The sequence below is a fragment of the Bufo bufo genome, chromosome 3 (assembly GCF_905171765.1).
Source record: "Bufo bufo chromosome 3, aBufBuf1.1, whole genome shotgun sequence".
In the NCBI taxonomy this organism is placed as follows: Eukaryota; Metazoa; Chordata; class Amphibia; order Anura; family Bufonidae; genus Bufo; species Bufo bufo.
Window position 1 is genome coordinate 663,841,659 of NC_053391.1, and position 20,919 is coordinate 663,862,577.

Below are 20,919 nucleotides of genomic sequence, written 5' to 3' on the forward strand. Positions count from 1 at the left end.
TGCTCCTATGTACAAGAATATAACTACTATAATACTGCTCCTATGTACAAGAATATAACAACTATAATACTGCTCCTATGTACAAGAATATAACAACTATAATACTGCTTCTATGTACAAGAATATAACTACTATAATACTGCTCCTATGTACAAGAATATAACTATATAACTACTATAATACTCCTATGTACAAGAATATAACTACTATAATACTGCTCCTATGTACAAGAATATAACTACTATAATACTGCCTCCAATGTACAAGAATATAACTACTATAATACTGCCTCCTATGTACAAGAATATAACTACTATAATACTGCAACCTATGTACAAGAATATAACTACTATAATACTGCTCCTATGTACAAGAATATAACTACTATAATACTGCTCCTATGTACAAGAATATAACTACTATAATACTGCCTCCTATGTACAAGAATATAACTACTATAATACTCCTCCTATGTACAAGAATATAACTACTATAATACTGCTCCTATGTACAAGAATATAACAACTATAATACTGCTTCTATGTACAAGAATATAACTACTATAATACTGCCTCCTATGTACAAGAATATAACTACTATAATACTGCCTCCTGTGTACTGATTTTATATATCCCACCTCTAGACAGACTCCATTGTCATGAAACAGTCAACGTTCTTGTCAGTGGTTTTAATGTTATGGATATTGTAGACCGGCAGCAGCTGTTATAAGCTCTCTATTATATGTATACCACTGTCGTAATATATTTTATATTATGTGAGGGGCGGCACTAAACCATCTCTCCTTGTTCTGGTCTCTCTCATTGTCAGTGATGACGAGGACACGTTTAAAATCCTTGTGGCGACTGACATTCACCTGGGCTACATGGAAAAAGATGCTGTGCGAGGAAATGACAGTTTTGTGACTTTTGACGAGATCCTGCGGCTGGCCAAGGATAACGAAGTAAGTGCTCTGTAATTGCTGTTGATAGCTTCTGACCGCTGTGGAGAAGCCGGACCATGCTGTCACTGGTGTCAGGATTTCACTGTAAACTAACGCCTATAGACCCAAAGGATGAAGAAAGTGACGTTCTCAAGACTTCAAACACAAAGGGTCATTATATGTATAAAAAGTTGACTGACAAGCTGCTCCACACTTGGATATGACATCTCTTTATGATCGGTGAATATGAATGAAAATGAGTGTCTGCCATTGTCGTGTTGTTAAGTTGAGAATTCTGATTAATTTCTGAATGTCTCCATGCCCCCGCCGTGACGTAATAGTATGATGGGATGATGCTATAATACACAGCAAGTCTGATTACTCTAATGTGACCCTGCAGTTGATCTGCTGCTAGCACTCGCTCCTCTCTACCTTCCCAGCATGCCTTTGGGTAGTTCTAGGAAGATGGCACTGACAGTAAGTACAGGATAGCATTACAGTCGGCGGTGAATGCTGCAGCCCTACAGAACTCCTCTGCTGGGAAAGTTGAGCGGAGGGCCACAGTCTTAGTAAGGACTATTACACATTAAGGGAGGCAGGATAAAGCAAAACCTAGGTCAGGGAGACCAGAGGCAGGCTGAGAAGTGTTCAGTAGATTCTCTACCAAATCACATAGACAACACATTTAATATAACAAAACATTTTATTGAAACACAATATGACAATGACAATAAGCACAATAAAATCATGCAGATGAGTACTGTGATCGACCTCCTTGGCCAGTAAAGTGTCTCCAATATAGATAAAGTGACACAATGGCAAGAACCAGGAATTACTGTAGGGAAAAAGAAAACTCAGACTACCAACTGAGTAAAAGATTGAACGCACATTGGTTGGCCCATACGTGTATCAAAGTTGAAATAGTTATCAATACAGTCTACTGGTGCAGCCATAATCAATGCCTAAGTACAAAATTAAACATAAATTGATGCGCCATACTGACCCGGGGGGGGTCAATCTTTTACTCTGTTGGTAGTTTGGGTTTTCTTTTTCCCTACAGTAATTCCTAGTTTTTGCCATTTTGCACTGGTCACTTTATCTATATTGGAGGCACTTTACTGGCCAAGGGGGGTCTCGATCACAGTACTCATCGGCATGATTTTATATATGTGTTTATTATTGTCATATTGTGTTTCAATAAAATGATGTTTTGTTATGTTACATGTGTGGTCTATGGGATTTGGTAGAGTGTTTTTTTTATGTGTCCACACATGAGTGACAGGGTTATGTTCCTATTGGCGATATTTTAGCGTTCAGTAGATACTGAAGATGGATTCTCCTCAGCAGTGCTCAGTTATAGGATTGCTATGGGAAGACTTCATGTACAATTTTCTAACAAAAATAAAAATAACTTATTACCTTAATAACTTGTATTACAACACTCCCTGACCCTACACAAAAAATATATGATCATAAAAATATGGTTTCCCCAGAACTGCTGCTGTTTGTTAGATGCTCTCTGCTCTGGTTCATAGAGTCCCAAAAGATCAGTGTCCAAATAAATTTTAAATATTCAGAGAAACCTGTTTTATCTGAGCATGCCATCCTTAAAGGGGTGCACTGTGGGGTCTGATGAAGTAGGGGGGCTGCACTCTGGGGTCTCGTGAAGTAGGGAAGCTGCACTGTGGGGTCTCATGAAGTAGGGAAGCTGCACTGTGGGGTCTCATGAAGTAGGGAAGCTGCACTGTGGGGTCTATGAAGTAGGGAAGCTGCACTCTGGGGTCTGGTGAAGTAGGGGAGCTGCACTCTGGGGTCTCATGAAGTAGGGAAGCTGCACTGTGGGGTCTCATGAAGTAGGGAAGCTGCACTGTGGGGTCTCATGAAGTAGGGAAGCTGCACTGTGGGGTCTATGAAGTAGGGAAGCTGCACTCTGGGGTCTGGTGAAGTAGGGGAGCTGCACTCTGGGGTCTCATGAAGTAGGGAAGCTGCACTGTGGGGTCTCATGAAGTAGGGAAGCTGCACTGTGGGGTCTCATGAAGTAGGGAAGCTGCACTGTGGGGTCTATGAAGTAGGGAAGCTGCACTCTGGGGTCTGGTGAAGTAGGGGAGCTGCACTCTGGGGTAAGATGAAGTAGGGATACTACAGTCTGGAGTCTAAAGTGCTTGAGAGTGCAGTCTAGAGTCTGTAGAAATAGGTAGGGCTACAATTTAGGGTCTGAAGTAAGGATATTAGGGGTGCAGCACTCTGGGGTCTTATTTAATTGGGGAGCTGTAGTCTTGAGTTTGAAGTAGTAGGGGTGCTACAGTTTAGGGCTCATAAAATAGAGGTGCTGCACTCTGGGGTCTGAACTATTAGGGATGTTGCCGTCAGTGGTTACGGGTGCTGCGGTCTGAAGAAATAGGGTTTATGCTTTCTGGAGTATGAAGGAAGAGAAGACTGAAGCTGGCTGGTCTTGGGCACAGTGAAGGGTTCCTGTGAAGAAAGTGAGTAGTGGGTGTAATGAATAGAGGGGTGAAGAGCTATGTGATGGAGGTCAATGTGGCTGCAGCTGCGGAAAGTGGAGTATGGGCACAGTGTATGTGGACTATCGAGACGAGAGTAGAGGGAGGTGATGGATAGAGAGATGAGGAGTTGGGTACCATGTATAGGCGATCCAGCATTGTACTGAGAGCGCACCAATATGGACCTGAAATTAAGGGATGTGCTGTAATATTGGGGGTACTGATCAAGTGAGGATGACGATTGGAGGAACTCAAGTGAAAACTCATGTATACACCTTCTAAGCAGGACTATGAGGGCGAGTCCTCAGCACAAGAGTTACTGCCATTTGTCATGCACATTGCACAGCCGCCCCTGGAGCTAAGACGTGTGTGTAAAAGGAGGTCGTCCAAGACTGGACAAATATGGCCGCTTTCTTCTAAAGTAGACTGATGCAGCATACCTTGATAGTTTTTGCTCAGCTCCAGGTAAGTGAATCGCCTGGAGCTGCAGTACCACAGACAACGTGTGGATAGATGTGTATTATATACACTCTTACAAAAACTTTAAGGATATTTAGCTTGTGGGTAAAATTTCAGGATGAACCTAAAATGCACTCAAACCTTTACAGGTGAACTTATTGTGACCTTCTCAAAACTTTTGAATGCACATGTCCAACTGTCCAATGTTTCAGTACTTTTTGCACAAATTGCTGTTCTCTAACAAGGAGCTTAACTGCAAAATTCACAACAGGTGTTTGATCCATGAATCGTCCAATAAATTTCCTGGTTCAATTAGAATTGGTATTTAAACAGTCCTCCTCATCTTGCTGTTCACATTTTGACATCATGAGACCAAGACGACACCTAACAATTGATCAACAGTACCTCGCCATTGCGAGGCTTCAAGCAGGATGTTCTCAGACGGAAGTGGCCACTGAGCTTAGAGTGTCATCAGCAGGTTGTATCAGAGATACAGACTGGAAGAGTCACAGAAATTCATAGAAGTGGACGCCCTTTGGCCGCATCCCACATTGATGACTGCTTAATTGTGAACAATGCCCTGCGGAACCTGATAATGAGTGCCACACAACTTTAGGCATGTTTAATGGAGGTGAGAGGCACCCAAGTGTCACGTCAGACCATTCGAAACCGTTTACATCAGCGTGGTCTGCGTCATAGACAACCTGCAAGGGTTCCTGACCACAGGCGTCATCATCTTGCATGGGCCAGGGAGCATCTACGCTGGATGAGGGACCAGTGGGCTTCAGTGCTGTTCACTGATGAAAGTCAATTCACACTGAGCAGAAATAAAGGCCGCCAACAATGTTGGAGACGTCAAGGAGAGCACAATGCTTAAGCCACTGTTGTCACCAGACAAGCCTTTGGTGGTGGTGGCATTACAGTGTTGGCAGGTGTGTCTAGTCAATACAGAACTGCCCTACACTTTGTGAATGGTATAGTGACAAGCCCATACTACTTGAATAACATCATTATTCCAGTCATTGTGCCTCGGCATGAACAACACATGGAGGACAATGGAATATTGCTCAGATAGGCCATCAATCTCAGATAGGTGCAATCCCACTTCTAGGACCCTCTGCTTTCTAGAGAACCGGGCCCCGAAGTGAAAGTGCAGCGTCCTTGCCATTCATTGCTATAGGAGTTCCGAAAATAGCCGAGCAAGAGTCCTAATTGTTGTTTTTCTCTGTTTTGCAGCCTTTGTACTTTCTGTTTCGTCTGCTTGTTTATTGCACCGTACATTAGTTATCATGGTGTCTGTACATCACGGTGTCTGTACATCACACATATATATAGAGATATGAATCAAAATGCAGTACTGGCTGTCACGCTTCAGTGTGGGAGGGAAACACCACACCGAGCATAGGAGGGAAGGGGGGGACAGGGAATCAGGCCTGAGAACTAGGGAAGGAAGATGGACACCTCCTAGTGAAAAACCTAACCAAATTCCAGACTGACTACCAGTATGAACAGACCCCAAAAGTAGGGGAGTTCATACGCAGGAATACCGAGTCCTATTTAGCCCTATAGGATCCTGGTACTAATGGCAGGGACGAGGCTACCTGTTCCTCCAAAAGGAAGGACGAACAGGAGTCTACTTCAGGCCTAATACAAACAATAGGGAAATACAACACACAGAACCCAAACAAAATACAAAAGGGAAAGGAAAGACTTAACTTTAAAGAGGCTATGGAAGCACCAGGAACTCAGCTGAGATCCAACCACAAACAATCCACAGGCACAGAAGCTATAAACCGCACAGCATAGTGGGAGAAGCAACTATAAATAAGGAAGGTTAAATGACCACATAAATTTACAAAAAAATGGTGCACTACAATGGTAAATGCAATTGACAATATATGGCTAAAACCTCACACTGATATTAAAATGAGACTTTCGCCAATATATTCTTATATTAAGGACATACCGGAGCCAGCGCACCCCGTCAAGGTATCTCAAAGTGCCACGGGACCTAACGCTAACCTACCTGTGCCGTATTGGCAATTACAGGGGCAAAAGGTCCGACACACAGCGAACAACTCCCAGTTACCTCCAGCGTGACATCACACATACAATGGGAGGAGGCTGTGAGTCCCACCTATCACTAAATGATGTGACGCAGGCCGCACAGGTGCACCTGAATGTTAACCATAGATCAAGATCAAGGCACATTCAAACCTGGAGTTTCCACACCTCCAGGCGTGCATGTACAAAAAGAATAACAGAATGAAGTGGTCTTAAAAGGCAGAAAATGCTCAAAACCCCATATGCTGTTGCGCATTTCTAACAGGGGGGGCAAATCCTGCACTTGGTCCGTTGCTAACAGCAATCCCCAGCAAAAATGCATACAATGGAGTGTGCCCGCAGTGGACCAAATGTACCACAAAGACATCCTACACAGGATAGCCAAATGTGTCTATGTGATTGGCTATATAAAGCAGAGATTTACAAAGAATGGTGCACTACAAAGGCTATGGCCACTCACTGTCGCCGGGACGTCTGTATGTCTAGGTACGTCCATGACAGTACCCTCCCTTCTTCGGATACCCAGGACCGACTTTATCCAGGTGAGACCTGTGAAAAGCTTTCACCAAACGGCTGTCATTCACGTCAGATGCCGGTACTTACATCCTCTCCTCTGGTCCATAACCCTTCCAGTGAACAAGATACTGAAGAAATATAAGATAAGATAAGATGCCTTCATTGTCACTGTACAATACAATGTAATACAATGTACAATACAATGAAATGTTGTTTGGAGCAATCCTAGATGCCATGGACAGAGGAACAAGTTCTGACATTTAAACTAAGAGTTCTACAGAGAACTCGAGAGTCAATTATCTTGGCGATCTGAAATTCCAAACTGCCGTCCACCATGAAAGGAGCGGGTGGCAAGGAAGACGTCTCCAAAGGTTCAACATATCTCTTCAATAAAGATTTAGGAAACACATTATGAATTTTAAGGGCCTAAGGAAGTTCAAGACGAAAAGCTACAGGAATAATAATGGCAGTGATCTTATATGGACCAATAAACCTTGGACCCAACTGTCAAGTAGGTACCTTCAACTTAATTTTTCTTGTGGACAGCCACACAGAATCGGCCACTCTTACGTCCGGACCATTCATACGTTTCCTGTCATCCACACGTTTATACTTGTTGCCCATATTCATCAAGTTATCTTGAATTTTCGCCTTATAGATGACATTGATGAAGAAAAGCGTTCCTCCTCAGGGATACCAGAAGTATCTGAACCAGAAAATGTGCCAAACTGCGGGTGAAACCCATAAGCCCCAATAAAAGGTGACTTCCCAGTGGACTCCTGTCTACGATTATTTATGGCAAACTCTGCCAAAGACAAAAACGAAGACCACTCCTCCTGGTTCTTGGAGACAAAACATCTCAAGTAAGTCTCCAGACTAGGGATCGACCGATATAGATTTTTTAGGGCCGATACCGATAATTTGTGAATTTTCAGGCCGATAGCTGATAATTTATACCGATATTCTGGGAATTTTCATTTTTGAGAAAAAAAAAATTTCCTACACAAATCTGCTGAAAATTAATATGTTTATTGTTAACGTGTATTTTTATTTTGTAAATCTTTTTCATTTATACTTAATATTTTTGTGTTTTTTTTTTGTTTTGTTTTACTAACTTTTAACCCCCTTAGAGACTAGAACCCTTATCCTATTCTAGAATCCTAGAATAGGATCTCACACTGTCCCTGCTGCTCTGTGCTTTGTGCACACAGCAGCATGGAGCTTATCATGGCAGCCAGGGCTTCAATAGCGTCCTGGCTGCCATGGTAACCGATCGGAGCCCCAGGATTACACAGCTGGGGCTCCGATCGGAGGAGGAGGGGATCCTGTGGCCACTGCCACCAATGATTAATACTGGGTGGGGGGGGGGGGCGCACTGCGCCACCAATGTGTTTACTATTGGGATGGGGGTGGGGGGCGCACGGCGCCACCTATGATTAATATTGGGGGGAGGGGGCGCACTGCGCCACCAATGAAGATAAGTCTCTCATTCATATACAGGAGGCGGGAGCTGGCTGCAGAATCACATAGCCGGCTCCCGACCTCTATGAGCGGTAGCTGCGATCCGCGGCACCTAAGGGGTTAACTACCGCAGATCGCAGCTACCGTTCATAGAGGTCGGGAGCCGGCTATGTGATTCTGCAGCCAGCTCCCGCCTCCTGTATATGAATTAATGAAAGGCTTATCTTCATTGGTGGCGCAGTGGCCACAGCCCCTCCCCTCCTCTTGTCTTCTCTCCTGTCATTGGCGGCAGCGGCAGCAGCAGCACAGGGGGAGGAGACACTGCTTCCTTCTCCCCTGTGCTGCGGAGGGAACACAGAGAGCGCTGAGAGCAGCGCGATCTGTGCTCCCCATATGTTATCGGTATATCGGCAAAATAGATGCCGATACCGATAACGGTCAAAATCCTCAATATCGGCCGATAATATCGGTAAAACCGATAATCGGTCGATCCCTACTCCAGACTATGATTAATGCACTCCGTCTGTCCATTCGACTGAGGATGAAAAGCCAAAGAAAAGGACAGTTGTACCCCCAGTCGAGTACAGAACACCTTCCAGAATCCGGAGTCCCACGATCCGAGACCACGTCAGAGGGAATGCCTTGGAGTTTCACAATGTTATCAACAAACACTTGTGCAAGTGTTTTAGCATTAGGTAGGCCCGGTAAAGCAATAAAGTGCACCATTTTACTAAAACGATCAACTACCACCAGAATAACTGTCTTTCCTGAAGAATTAGTTAGATCAGTAATAAAATCTATGGATAAGTGAGTCCATGGTCTGGACGGGATGGGCAACGGAAGTAGAGATCCGGAAGGCCGAGTTTGTGTCACCGTAGCGCGTGCACAGTTACTACAGGCCGACACATAGTCCTCAAAACACTTGCGCAACCCTGGCCACCAGATTCTACGAGAGATGAGGTCGGCAGTGGATCTGCTCCCAGGGTGTCCCGTAGGAACCGTACAGTGATGTTCCTCAAACACCTTGTGACACAATTCCGATTGCGCAAACAGTTTCCCAGAGGGACAAGACTCTGGTGCGTCTCCCTGGGTCTCTAACACCTTAACCTCTAGGTCAGGGTAAAGAGCGGATATCACCACCCCTTCCGACAGTATAGGACTCGGATTTTCAAAATCACCACCTCCAGGAAAACTATGTGACAAGTCATCTGCCTTGACGTTCTTAACCCCAGGGCGATAGGTGACAGTGAAATTTGAATCTGGTGAAAAACAAAGACCATCTGGCCTGCCTCGGGTTCAGTCGTTTAGCTGACTCCAGGTAAGCCAGGTTTTTGTGATCAGTGAACACCGTGATTGGATGAGCTGCCCCTTCCAACAAATGACAACATTTCTCAAAAGCCAACTTAATGGGCAGTAACTCTATTACCCACATCATAATTTCTCTCTGTGGAAGAGTTTTTTTTATTTTAGAGAAAAAGGCACATGGACGCCATTTACCAGGTGACGGGCCCAGCGATAAAACTGCTCCTACCCCCACCTCGGACGCGTCCACTTCCACAATGAAAGGTTGTGATACATTTTTTTTTAACAAAAAAGAACCCTGCTGCTACTGGAGATTTGGAAGGTCTTGTGTGTCAATTAGCCAAACTCTTGGTAATATACTCTCTAATGGCCAGTCTTTCAGGTCCAGAAAGGTTATACAACCTAGATTTTGGCAGCTTAGCTCCGGGAATAAGGTTGATAGGACAATCCTACTCCCGATACGGAAGTAAATCCTGGCATCCACTCAGAAAATACATTGGCAAAATCAGATATAAAAGAGGGTAATGTCTTGAATACAGAAAAAGATCAATCCCCACAGTTTTTGACTCTAGTGCCACCTCAGCAGTCAGGAGAAATTGGGTGCTACTGGTCAAAGACAAATACACATTTTCTGACTCTCCTCTCACCCCTCCAAGAGTCAGATAAGAATTAAATGTGCCTTTTTTTTTTTTTGCCGTTAAATGTATGGACATACTCTGATAAAATGTCCCTTCTGTCCTCAGAAAAAAACACTCCTATTACCAGTATGCTTAAAACCGGATCCAGGAGTAACTCCCCCTAATTGCATGGGTTCGTCCCCAGACATAAACCCAGGAGTAGCTTCACCCAAAGTGTCAAAGGAGGACAATGCATCATGTGATAGTACGTCCTGAGAGTGGGGGCCCCTAGATCTCTCTCTCAGGCGTCTATCAATGCGTATAGCCAGTGACATAGCAGCCTCCAGAGACACTGGGGTTTCATGAAAGGCCAAAGCGTTTTTCGGCCTCTCTGATAACCCCTGACAAAACTGGCTACGGAGGGCAGGATTGTTCCACTCCGTATCCGAAGCCCACCTCCTAAACTCGCATTAAATCTCAGTGGAACGATCACCCTGACGAAGTCCGCGCAGCTTGGTTTCGGCTAGAGAGGGCCGATCCGGATCATCATGTATAAGCAAGGAAATAACCACACCGACTCGCTGTTTCTCATCCCCAGATGAGTGTGGACGAGGCGTAAAATACAGTTTGCATGCCTTCCTAAACAAAATGAAATTATCACATCCCCCAGGGAATCTGTCTGGGAGGGAAACTTTAGGCTCCAGATATGGTAGGGAAACACCACACCGAGCATAGAAGGGAAAGGGGAACAGGGAATCAGGCCTGAGAACTAGGGAAGGAAGATGGACACCTCCTAGTGAAAACCCTAACCAAAATCCAAACTGACTGCCAATATGAACAGACCCCAAAGGTAGGGGAGTTCATACGCAGAAATACCTAGAGTCCTATTTAGCCTTATAGGACCCTGGTACTAATGGCAGGGACGAGACTACCTGTTCCTCCAAAGGGAAGGACGAACAGTAGTCTACTTCAGGCCTAATACAAACAATAAGGAAATGCAAAACACCGAACCCAAACAAAATACAAAAGGGAAAGAAAAGACTTTAAAGAGGCTATGGAAGCACCAGGAACTCAGCCGAGATCCAACCACAAACAATCCACAGGCACAGAAGCTATAAACCACACAGCATAGTGGGAGAAGCAACTATAAATAAAGAAGGTTAAATGACTACATAAGCAACACCTGGAGGCAAGGGGTGTGGCCATTTCCAGAAACCACACAGACGCCTATTGATCACAAGGAAAACCTGTCAGATCAAACCACGTGTTGCCAGTCTCTGCCACTCACTGTCACGGGGACGTCCGTATGTCTCGGTGCATCCGTTACACTAGCGCTGCTAGGGGGCATGACTCATCGTATTCTGGATAAGAAGCAGTATGAAGAAGAAATGCTGAATTTAGATGTTAGGACAAAATGTTGCTGAGATTTTTGGACCTGTAGACGCCACGGCCTCCTCGCAGCTTACCAAGCACGACGCCACACATCGGATAATGGCCGTTCTTGGTATTGCAGCTAGAATGGGACTGAGAGGCGCCTAGCCCACGTGGCCGATGAACGTGACGTCACTGGTGTAGGAAGAATCTGCCCCAGTAGACCACCATTCCCTGGGATAAAGGGGCACCTCAGGTGCTTATTGGGTCATCATCTCTGTTTTCTAGTGGGTTTATAATATAATATAGCGCCCGGTCTCTTTTAGTTAAAACCAGTACCCCCTAGATCTTAGACTTAAGCATCTGATCCATCCAACCTGTCCTTTACTGAAGAGGGACAAGAACCTCAAACTAGCTGTCTACAGACGGGTGTCTCTTCCTTTTGGTGCAGCTTCTTGTTTGTCTTCCTTCTAAAGGGGAGCTACAGATCGGTATTTAGCTTTTTGTCTAAGGCTGTAGATCAGACTAATGGCTACGAGACTTGAAGGGACACAAGGCTATCCTCTCCCTAGAGAATAGATGTGTATGTCCATATTTTAGCGCTCTGTTAAGTGCCCCTGTCTAATGTTTGCATTATGCCATTGGTCTTTCCTGTGTATATTTTTGCTGGTCCTGTGTCTTCCATCTCTGATATTGTTTTTGAGTAGTTCACGATGCTGTTTGCGAGCTTTTTATTTAGTTTTTATGTACAAAGAGCTAGTCTATTCAAGGGGCATAAGATTATAGACATTTATTGTGGGTTAAATGAGGGAGAAAAAAAATAGCTGTAGAAAAAAAATCTAGACGTTTTTATTAATACGTGAACCTAGGATCTCTACTACCAGGCTGTAGTCATTCCACTAGAAAAAAAGTTTTTTTCTGTACTTAGAAATCTAATACATATTACTGGCTTTTTTATAATCATATATTATGCCTGTTAATTGACCAGTAATTTGTATTGGCTTTCTAATTGTAGAAATCCACTCTTCTCATTATGGTAAGGCTATAGTAAATAGTGTATATGATATGTACATGCTAGGACACAGCTCTGCCCACAGCTTGCTGATGTCTAGCCCTGTCAATAAAAGTGTGCAGAGCACGGAGGTGTTATAAAAGCAGTGCTCCAAGGATTCAGCCCCGCCTCTGGTGCTCCAACATGCTCATTTGCATATGTATAAAAACACCGATATGTCTGCAGCTGTTTAAAATATAGACAAAATAAAGGTACCGTTTTAATCAGCATGGTCAACGCTACCAGGCAGTATGCTGGGTTTAATGGGTCTCATTATGCTGACAGAGGCCCACAGGATAGAGATAAATAAATGAAGCCTGGGGCCTCCTTCGATCACGAGAACAGTGGTCCTTGAGTTCCCTTGTGTCAATGGAGTGGTAGTGCACGTGTGGCCACTGCTCCATTCACTTCTATGGAACTTATGAAGATTGATGAGCACTTTACTCATCAGTCCCATAGTAGACAGTGATTTGTGTGGGGTCATGTATGTGCACTACCACTCCATTCAGACAGGGGGCTCATGGGCCCATGCTTTCTTAAAAGGTTGGAGCCCAAGCTGCCGAACCCCGGAGATTGGGCAGTATATGTAGTCCCGCACTGCCAACTGATAGTAACCAATTGTCAATTTATTCGTAAGTGTTCAGGGGGAATAACGGAGGATTGACGCAATGCACCCGAATACAAACATTTAGTAAAACAGAGGTATCAGAGTTATGTAACCTTGGATAATGCTTTGAAGAAAATGTTCCTTGTGGCGTTGGCCTCAGTTCCCCTGTTAGTTCACACAGTACATAGCAAGCGGAGCCAGCTTCTAATGTCAGACCGGTCCAGACAACGCTAGCCCGTGCTCTGAGCTGACAAGCACTCCGGCTCCGTCTCATCTGGCCGCGTTAATTAGATTTTGGAGAACCTCTTGTTTGCAATGGTCACTTTCTCGGCGCCCTCCAGTTACGATGTCCTCGCTGCTTTGCACCGGCTGGAACAATGTGCGCCATGTGCGCGGCTCGGAGCAGCTGTTGGACAGCATTGCAAACTCAATTATCCACAGAGAAGAGCGAGGCAAACCTAATCTGAGAGGAGCAGAAAAGCAAATGATGCATCAGGACATCAAGTTCCCAAACACAAGCGCCAAATTGATGAATGCTACAATGGAGGCGGCTTCTTCTCTTTGTTTGTTTCTCCAGATGTAAAAAAAAAAAAAAAAAAAAGGAAAACATTTACTGTGCATTTTTTATTTTCTATTTTTTTTTTGTACCTGCCTATAATTACGGCGGCGTACGCATAATGCACCCGCTATGATAATTTGCCCATTTTGCTAGGCTTTCCTATAATTTTTCCATTTTTCCCCATAGAGGAGATGAATAGATGGGATTGGTTTGTATTATTGTCAGTCGGCAGAATATTTAGCTTTTTGTTGTGCCTTTTAGGTTAGTTACTTATGCACGAGGCATTTTGCAGCCTATCTGAAGGCAGTCTGTGATTTTGTAAAAAGCTGCGAGCATTAATGTGTCATCTAAGCTCATCTTGTACCGTGTGCAATACAACGTGCCCCATCCTGGCCGCAAAAGTGTTTTCTGTCTAATGGCTTTTCACGCCTTATAGATGATGACATTTGGACTTTTTTCCTGTGGGCACAGAGCGGGATAAGTTCTTGTCTGGCTTCAAAAAGTCACTGTACTTTCACACTTCATTTAATAGAGAATGGTGTAACTAGCAAATTTCTAAATCGGGGTCAAAGTCTTGGCCATTAGGGGTCTTACTTCCACCTAAATCGCAGTCCACTTCAAGATCTGTCCCTTGTAACAGAGACACAGAAGACGACTGAGAGGGAGTGGGGGGGTCAGAGCTAGCGGAGATTGTGAACCTGATAAAAGACCTGCTTCTACATTGCTTCTGAACAGGGGTGGGATTCCAATTTTTAACAGGTTCCCTACTCAACGGCAGGTGTGCGGCGTCACGACACTTGTTTATATATACAGTCGTGGCCAAAAGTTTTGAGAATGACACAAATATTAGTTTTCCACTAAGTTTGCTGCTAAACTGCTTTTAGATCTTTGTTTCAGTTGTTTCTGTGATGTAGTGACATATAATTACACGCACTTCATACGTTTCAAAGGCTTTTATCAACAATTACATGACATTTATGCAAAGAGCCAGTATTTGCAGTGTTGGCCCTTCTTTTTCAGGACCTCTGCAATTCGACTGGGCATGCTCTCAATCATTTTCTGGGCCAATTCCTGACTGATAGCAACCCATTCTTTCATAATCACTTCTTGGAGTTTGTCAGAATTAGTGGGTTTTTGTTTGTCCACCCGCCTCTTGAGGATTGACCACAAGTTCTCAATGGGATTAAGATCTGGGGAGTTTCCAGGCTATGGACCCAAAATGTCAACGTTTTGGTCCCCGAGCCACTTAGTTATCACTTTTGCCTTATGGCACGGTGCTCCATCGTGCTGGAAAATGCATTGTTCTTCACCAAACTGTTGTTGGATTGTTGGAAGAAGTTGTTGTTGGAGGGTGTTTTGGTACCATTCTTTATTCATGGCTGTGTTTTTGGGCAAAATTGTGAGTGAGCCCACTCCCTTGGAAGAGAAGCAACCCCACACATGAATGGTCTCAGGATGCTTTACTGTTGGCATGACACCGGACTGATGGTAGCGCTCACCTTTTCTTCTCCGGACAAGCCTTTTTCCATATGACTTTGCCCCAGTCCTCAGCAGTCCATTCACCATACTTTCTGCAGAAGATCAATCTGTCCCTGATGTTTTTTTTGGAGAGAAGTGGCTTCTTTGCTGCCCTTCTTGACACCAGGCCATCTTCCAAAAGTCTTCGCCTCATTGTGCGTGCAGATGCGCTCACACCTGCCTGCTGCCATTCCTGAGCAAGCTCTGCACCGGTGGCACTCCGATCTCGCAGCCGAATCCTCTTTAGGAGACGATCCTGGCGATTGCTGGACTTTCTTGGACGCCCTGAAGCCTTCTTAACAAGAATTGAACCTCTTTCCTTGAAGTTCTTGATGATCCTATAAATTGTTGATTGAGGTGCAATCTTAGTAGCCACAATATCCTTGCCTGTGAAGCCATTTTTATGCAACGCAATGATGGCTGCACGCGTTTCTTTGCAGGTCACCATGGTTAACAATGGAGGAACAATGATTTCAAGCATCACCCTCCTTTTAACATGTCAAGTCTGCCATTTTAACCCAATCAGCCTGACATAATGATCTCCAGACTTGTGCTCGTCAACATTCTCACCTGAGTTAACAAGACGATTACTGAAATTATCTTTGCAGGTCCTTTTAATGACAGCAATGAAATGCAGTGGAAAGGTTTTTTTGGGATTAAGTTATTTTTCATGGCAAAGAAGGACTATGCAATTCATCTGATCATTCTTCATAACATTCTGGAGTATATGCAAATTGCTAAGCAACTTTTCCAATTTCCAATATTTATGTAATTCTCAAAACTTTTGGTCACTACTGTACATACCTGTACACATAAATACACAATATAAATGGTACACATACATGAATACACCATATACACACTACACACACATGCCACACAACTTTCAAAAAGCACAAGGAGCTTAACTATCAGAGGCGTGCAAAGCTCGTCGGAACAAGTTTTTTAAAGCGCTGGCCCACACCTCTAACTGCACATAATTTCTTTCTGCCTAGTTTCCATTGTCCCCCCCCCCACACAGTAGTTATGCCAGATCTGGGATGGTTGGGAGGTATGCATATCTAAACAGACTATATAGACACTCACATATACAATAGACACCCATATAGGGTGCACTTACAGTAGATTTACCTACACCATATACATTTCATACACATTTGTACCTAGCACTAAAGACATATTTGCATGCACATGATATTCAGTGCTTTCCAGAATACAGGGCCACATACCTCTTACATCCAGTGACGTCGCCTCCGATGTAGATGTTCTCTTTCCTCATCTTCTCCTTTCAGACCAGACCGCCATGATAATTTTTCACCCATCACTCATCTCTGCATTTTGACAAAAGCACTTCTTAGGTTACTACTTTTCCCATCCTCCTACCTTCTGAACAACTCATCCGGCCACATTTAATACTGTGCCTGCTGTGCTCCCCAATACTATACTACAGAAACTGTACACCTGAAAATGCCAGTACCACACAGATAGTGCCCCCAGTACTGTGCCCGCTGTGCTCCCCAATACTAACCAGCAGAAACAGATAAACCCCCTGATAACACTAGTACCACACAGATAGTGCCCTTCAGTAATTATTGGCAGGCACTGCCCTGCAAATAACTGTGCCCAGCAAATAGTGCCCCTGACACTAAAAGTGTAAAACATTATGTCCCCCTGTTACTACTGGGGGACTATGGGAAACATGGTTACTATTATGGGTACTATGGGAGCATTATTACTTCTGGGGCACAGTGGGGACATTATTACTACTAAGTGCACTCTGGAAGAGAATTATTACTATTGGTGAAACTTTGGAGCAGTATTGCTGTGGGGGGCAAACTGCCCACTTAAAATGAGCACCAGTACAAAGAATGTCCCTTGTAATGTGCCCCAGTACAAAAAATGCCCCCTAATAATGTGCACTAGTTCAAAAATGCTCCCGTTCTGTGTGCCAGTTCAAAAAAATTCCCCCTCTTAGTGCCCCCTGTTGAGCTAATATCCCTATAGTGCCCCCATAATGTGTGCAAGTATAAAATACCCCTATATATTGCTCACATAGTGCTCCTATCCCCTTACCCATAGTGTCCCCCATAATGTGCCATTATAAAACGCCCCTATATAGTGCCCCAAGTAGATGCCACCATAGCGCTCCTTCCCTTTCCCCATAGTGCTTCCATAATGTTCCAGTATAGGATTCCCCATACTGTCCCCAATGATGTGCCAGTATAAATGCCCCCAGCAGATGCCCCTATAGTGTCCCCCATGATGTGCCAGTACAGATGCCCCCATAGTGTCCCCCATGAAGTGCCAGTATAAATACCCCCAGTAGATACCCCGATCGTGTCACCCATGATGTGCCAGTATAAATGCCCCCATAGTGTCCCCCATGATGTTCCAGTTTAAATGCCCCCATAGTCCCCCATAATGTGCCAGTATAAATTCCCCATAGTAGATAGCCCAGATGTGCCAGTATAAATGCCCCCATGATGTGCTAGTGTAAATGCCTCCAGTAGATGCCCCCATAGTGTCCCCCATGATGTGCCAGTATAAATGCCGCCATAGTGTCCACCAGGATGTGCCAGTGATGCCCCCATAGTGTCCCCCATGATGTGCCAGTAATGCCCCCATAGTGTCCCCCATCATGTACTAGTAATACCCCATAGAGTCCCCCATCATGTGCCAGTAATTGTCCCATAGTATCCCCCATCATGTGCCGGTAATGCCCCCATCATGTGCCAGTAATGCACATTACTCTGACTTTGCAAGTTCTGCAGAGTACCTCTTTTTGCTCAGTGTCGGTTATCGTATAGCCAAAATAGCGCCATATAACAGAGGTAGCATTTTTTTTAGCCGATAAATCTATTTTAGTGTATGTCTGGCTGGCAACTGCATCCATCTTCACCTGGTCTTCACTTTGCAGCACACTGGAAAGTTAAACATGACATGATCTATTCCCAGCCAATGCCATTCTAAAGTCATATTAAACAATAATAAGACATTACATCCATGATAGACCTGTTGAGAGGGCAAGAGCATAGAGCAATATAAGAATTGGCACAAATACCTGATTCCTTGCCAAATGTAGGTGAATAAATCTATGGTTGTACTTTGTGCGTCTTCTCCAGTTTTCTTCCTCTTGTTTCGCCACCTAGAAAAAATTTAAAACTGTCAAGATCTAAGCCAAGCAAGTGTGTAAAGAACATTAGCCAATAATTATGGCATTGGTACCTTTTTGGTTTCCAAATGTAGGGGAACCACAATGACAAATCTTCTGTTGTACTGCAGTCTTTTGGCTTGTCCAGTTTGATAACTTGTTTTACTAGTGACACCTGTCACCTAGAAAGAGTAAACACTGTTGCCAAATGTAAGGAAGGGAACCACGTTGACAAATCTGAGGTTGGAGCGTCTCTTGGCTCTTCCGGTTTTCTTACTCTTGTTTTGCCAGTGCCACTGAAAAAATTAAAAAAATGTCAAGATCTCAGGCAGCCAAGTAACAGGATGAGAAGAATCTAGCAGTCTCACCCCCGCACCCCTTTAAGCCAGCCAGAGTCGTCGCCCCCCCCCCCCCACACACACACAATATGCCCAGCACTGGCCAACCCCATTTATAAGGCAAAAAATCCCACTTATTAAACCTGACAGGGCACACCTGTGAAGTGAAAACCATTTCAGGGGACTACCTCTTGAAGCTCATCAAGAGAATGCCAAGAGTGTGCAAAGCAGTAATCAAAGCAAAAGGTGGCTACTTTGAAGAACCTAGAATATGACATATTTTCAGTTGTTTCACACTTGTTTGTTATGTATATAATTCCACATGTGTTAATTCATAGTTTTGATGCCTTCATAGTCATGAAAATGAAGAAAACTCTTTGAATGAGGTGTGTCCAAACTTTTGGTCTGTACTGTGTATATATATATATATATATATATATATATATATATATTTTTTTTTTTTACAGAGGACAGTATAGTGTGTGTGTGTGTGTGTGTATGTATGTGTGTATATATATATATATATATATATATATATATATATATATATATATATATACACACACTCACCTAAAGAATTATTAGGAACACCTGTTCTATTTCTCATTAATGCAATTATCTAGTCAACCAATCACATGGCAGTTGCTTCCATGCATTTAGGGGGGTGGTCCTGGTCAAGACAATCTCCTGAACTCCAAACTGAATGTCAGAATGGGAAAGAAAGGTGATTTAAGCAATTTTGAGCGTGGCATGGTTGTTGGTGCCAGACGGGCCGGTCTGAGTATTTCACAATCTGCTCAGTTACTGGGATTTTCACACACAACCATTTCTAGGGTTTACAAAGAATGGTGTGAAAAGGGAAAAACATCCAGTATGCGGCAGTCCTGTGGGCAAAAATGCCTTGTGGATGCTAGAGGTCAGAGGAGAATGGGCCGACTGATTCAAGCTGATAGAAGAGCAACGTTGACTGAAATAACCACTCGTTACAACCGAGGTATGCAGCAAAGCATTTGTGAAGCCACAACACGCACAACCTTGAGGCGGATGGGCTACAACAGCAGAAGACCCCACCGGGTACCACTCATCTCCACTACAAATAGGAAAAAGAGGCTACAATTTGCACAAGCTCACCAAAATTGGACTGTTGAAGACTGGAAAAATGTTGCCTGGTCTGAGGAGTCTCGATTTCTGTTGAGACAGTCAAATGGCAAAGTCCGAATTTGGCGTAAACAGAATGAGAACATGTATCCATCCTCTGATGGCTACTTCCAGCAGGATAATGCACCATGTCACAAAGCTCCAATCATTTCAAATTGGTTTCTTGAACATGACAATGAGTTCACTGTACTAAAATGGCCCCCACAGTCACCAGATCTCAACCCAATAGAGCATCTTTGGGATGTGGTGGAACGGGAGCTTCGTGCCCTGGATGTGCATCCCTCAAATCTCCATCAACTGCAAGATGCTATCCTATCAATATGGGCCAACATTTCTAAAGAATGCTATCAGCACCTTGTGGAATCAATGCCACGTAGAATTAAGGCAGTTCTGAAGGCAAAAGGGGGTCCAACACCGTATTAGTATGGTGTTCCTAATAATTCTTTAGGTGAGTGTGTGTGTGTGTATATATATATATATATATATATATATATATATATATATACAGCATACTGTCCTCTGTAGTGTATCATCTATTCAGATCCATCTCTAACAGTATACTGTCCTCTGTAGTGTGTGTGTGTGTGTGTATATATATATATATATATATATATAAATATATATATATTACAGAGGACAGTATAGTGTGTGTGTGTGTGTGTGTGTGTGTGTGTATATATATAATGAAGAAAATCCGCAGCACTCCTTGCTGGGGGTTTGTGGAGTAGAAGGAGATGGCGTCTTAGCTTATATAGATGCACGCCGTACCTCCGCGTCTATCTATCTATCATCTCCTTCTACTCCACAAACCCCCAGCAAGGAGTGCTGCGGATTTTCTTCATTGTCTTCCGTCCTGAATCGAGGGACCACCGCGGGCACCCTGTGTCACTTTTGAAGGGAGTGCTGCCAGATTTTCTTCGTGTGTGTGTGTGTATATATATATATATATATATATATATATATATATATACATACACACACACACACACACACACACACTACAGAGGACAGTATACTGTTAGAGATGCATCTGAATAGATGATATAAGGTTATGCACATGGGAAGGAATAATGCAAGTTACCTGTACATACTAAATGGTAAAACACTGGGTAACACTGACATGGAAAAGGACTAAGCTGTAGAAACCAGTGTCAGGCAGCTGCTTTCAAAGCCAATAAGATAATGGGTTGCATCAAAAGGGGCATAGATGCCGGTGATGAGGAGATAGTCCTACCACTTTACAAATCACTGGTCAGACCACACATGGAGGACTGTGTACAGTTCTGGGCTCCAGTGAACAAGGCAG

General features: G+C 43.8%; 1 protein-coding gene across 1 annotated transcript in view; it reads left to right on the plus strand.

The window, feature by feature from the left end:
• MRE11 (MRE11 homolog, double strand break repair nuclease) overlaps window positions 1-20,919 on the plus strand; it is a 325,789-nt gene that overhangs the window by 30,924 nt on the left and 273,946 nt on the right. The window contains exon 3 of the mRNA XM_040426325.1: window positions 829-961. Coding sequence (XP_040282259.1) covers window positions 829-961 — 133 coding nt within the window. The remainder of the gene's footprint in view (window positions 1-828; window positions 962-20,919) is intronic.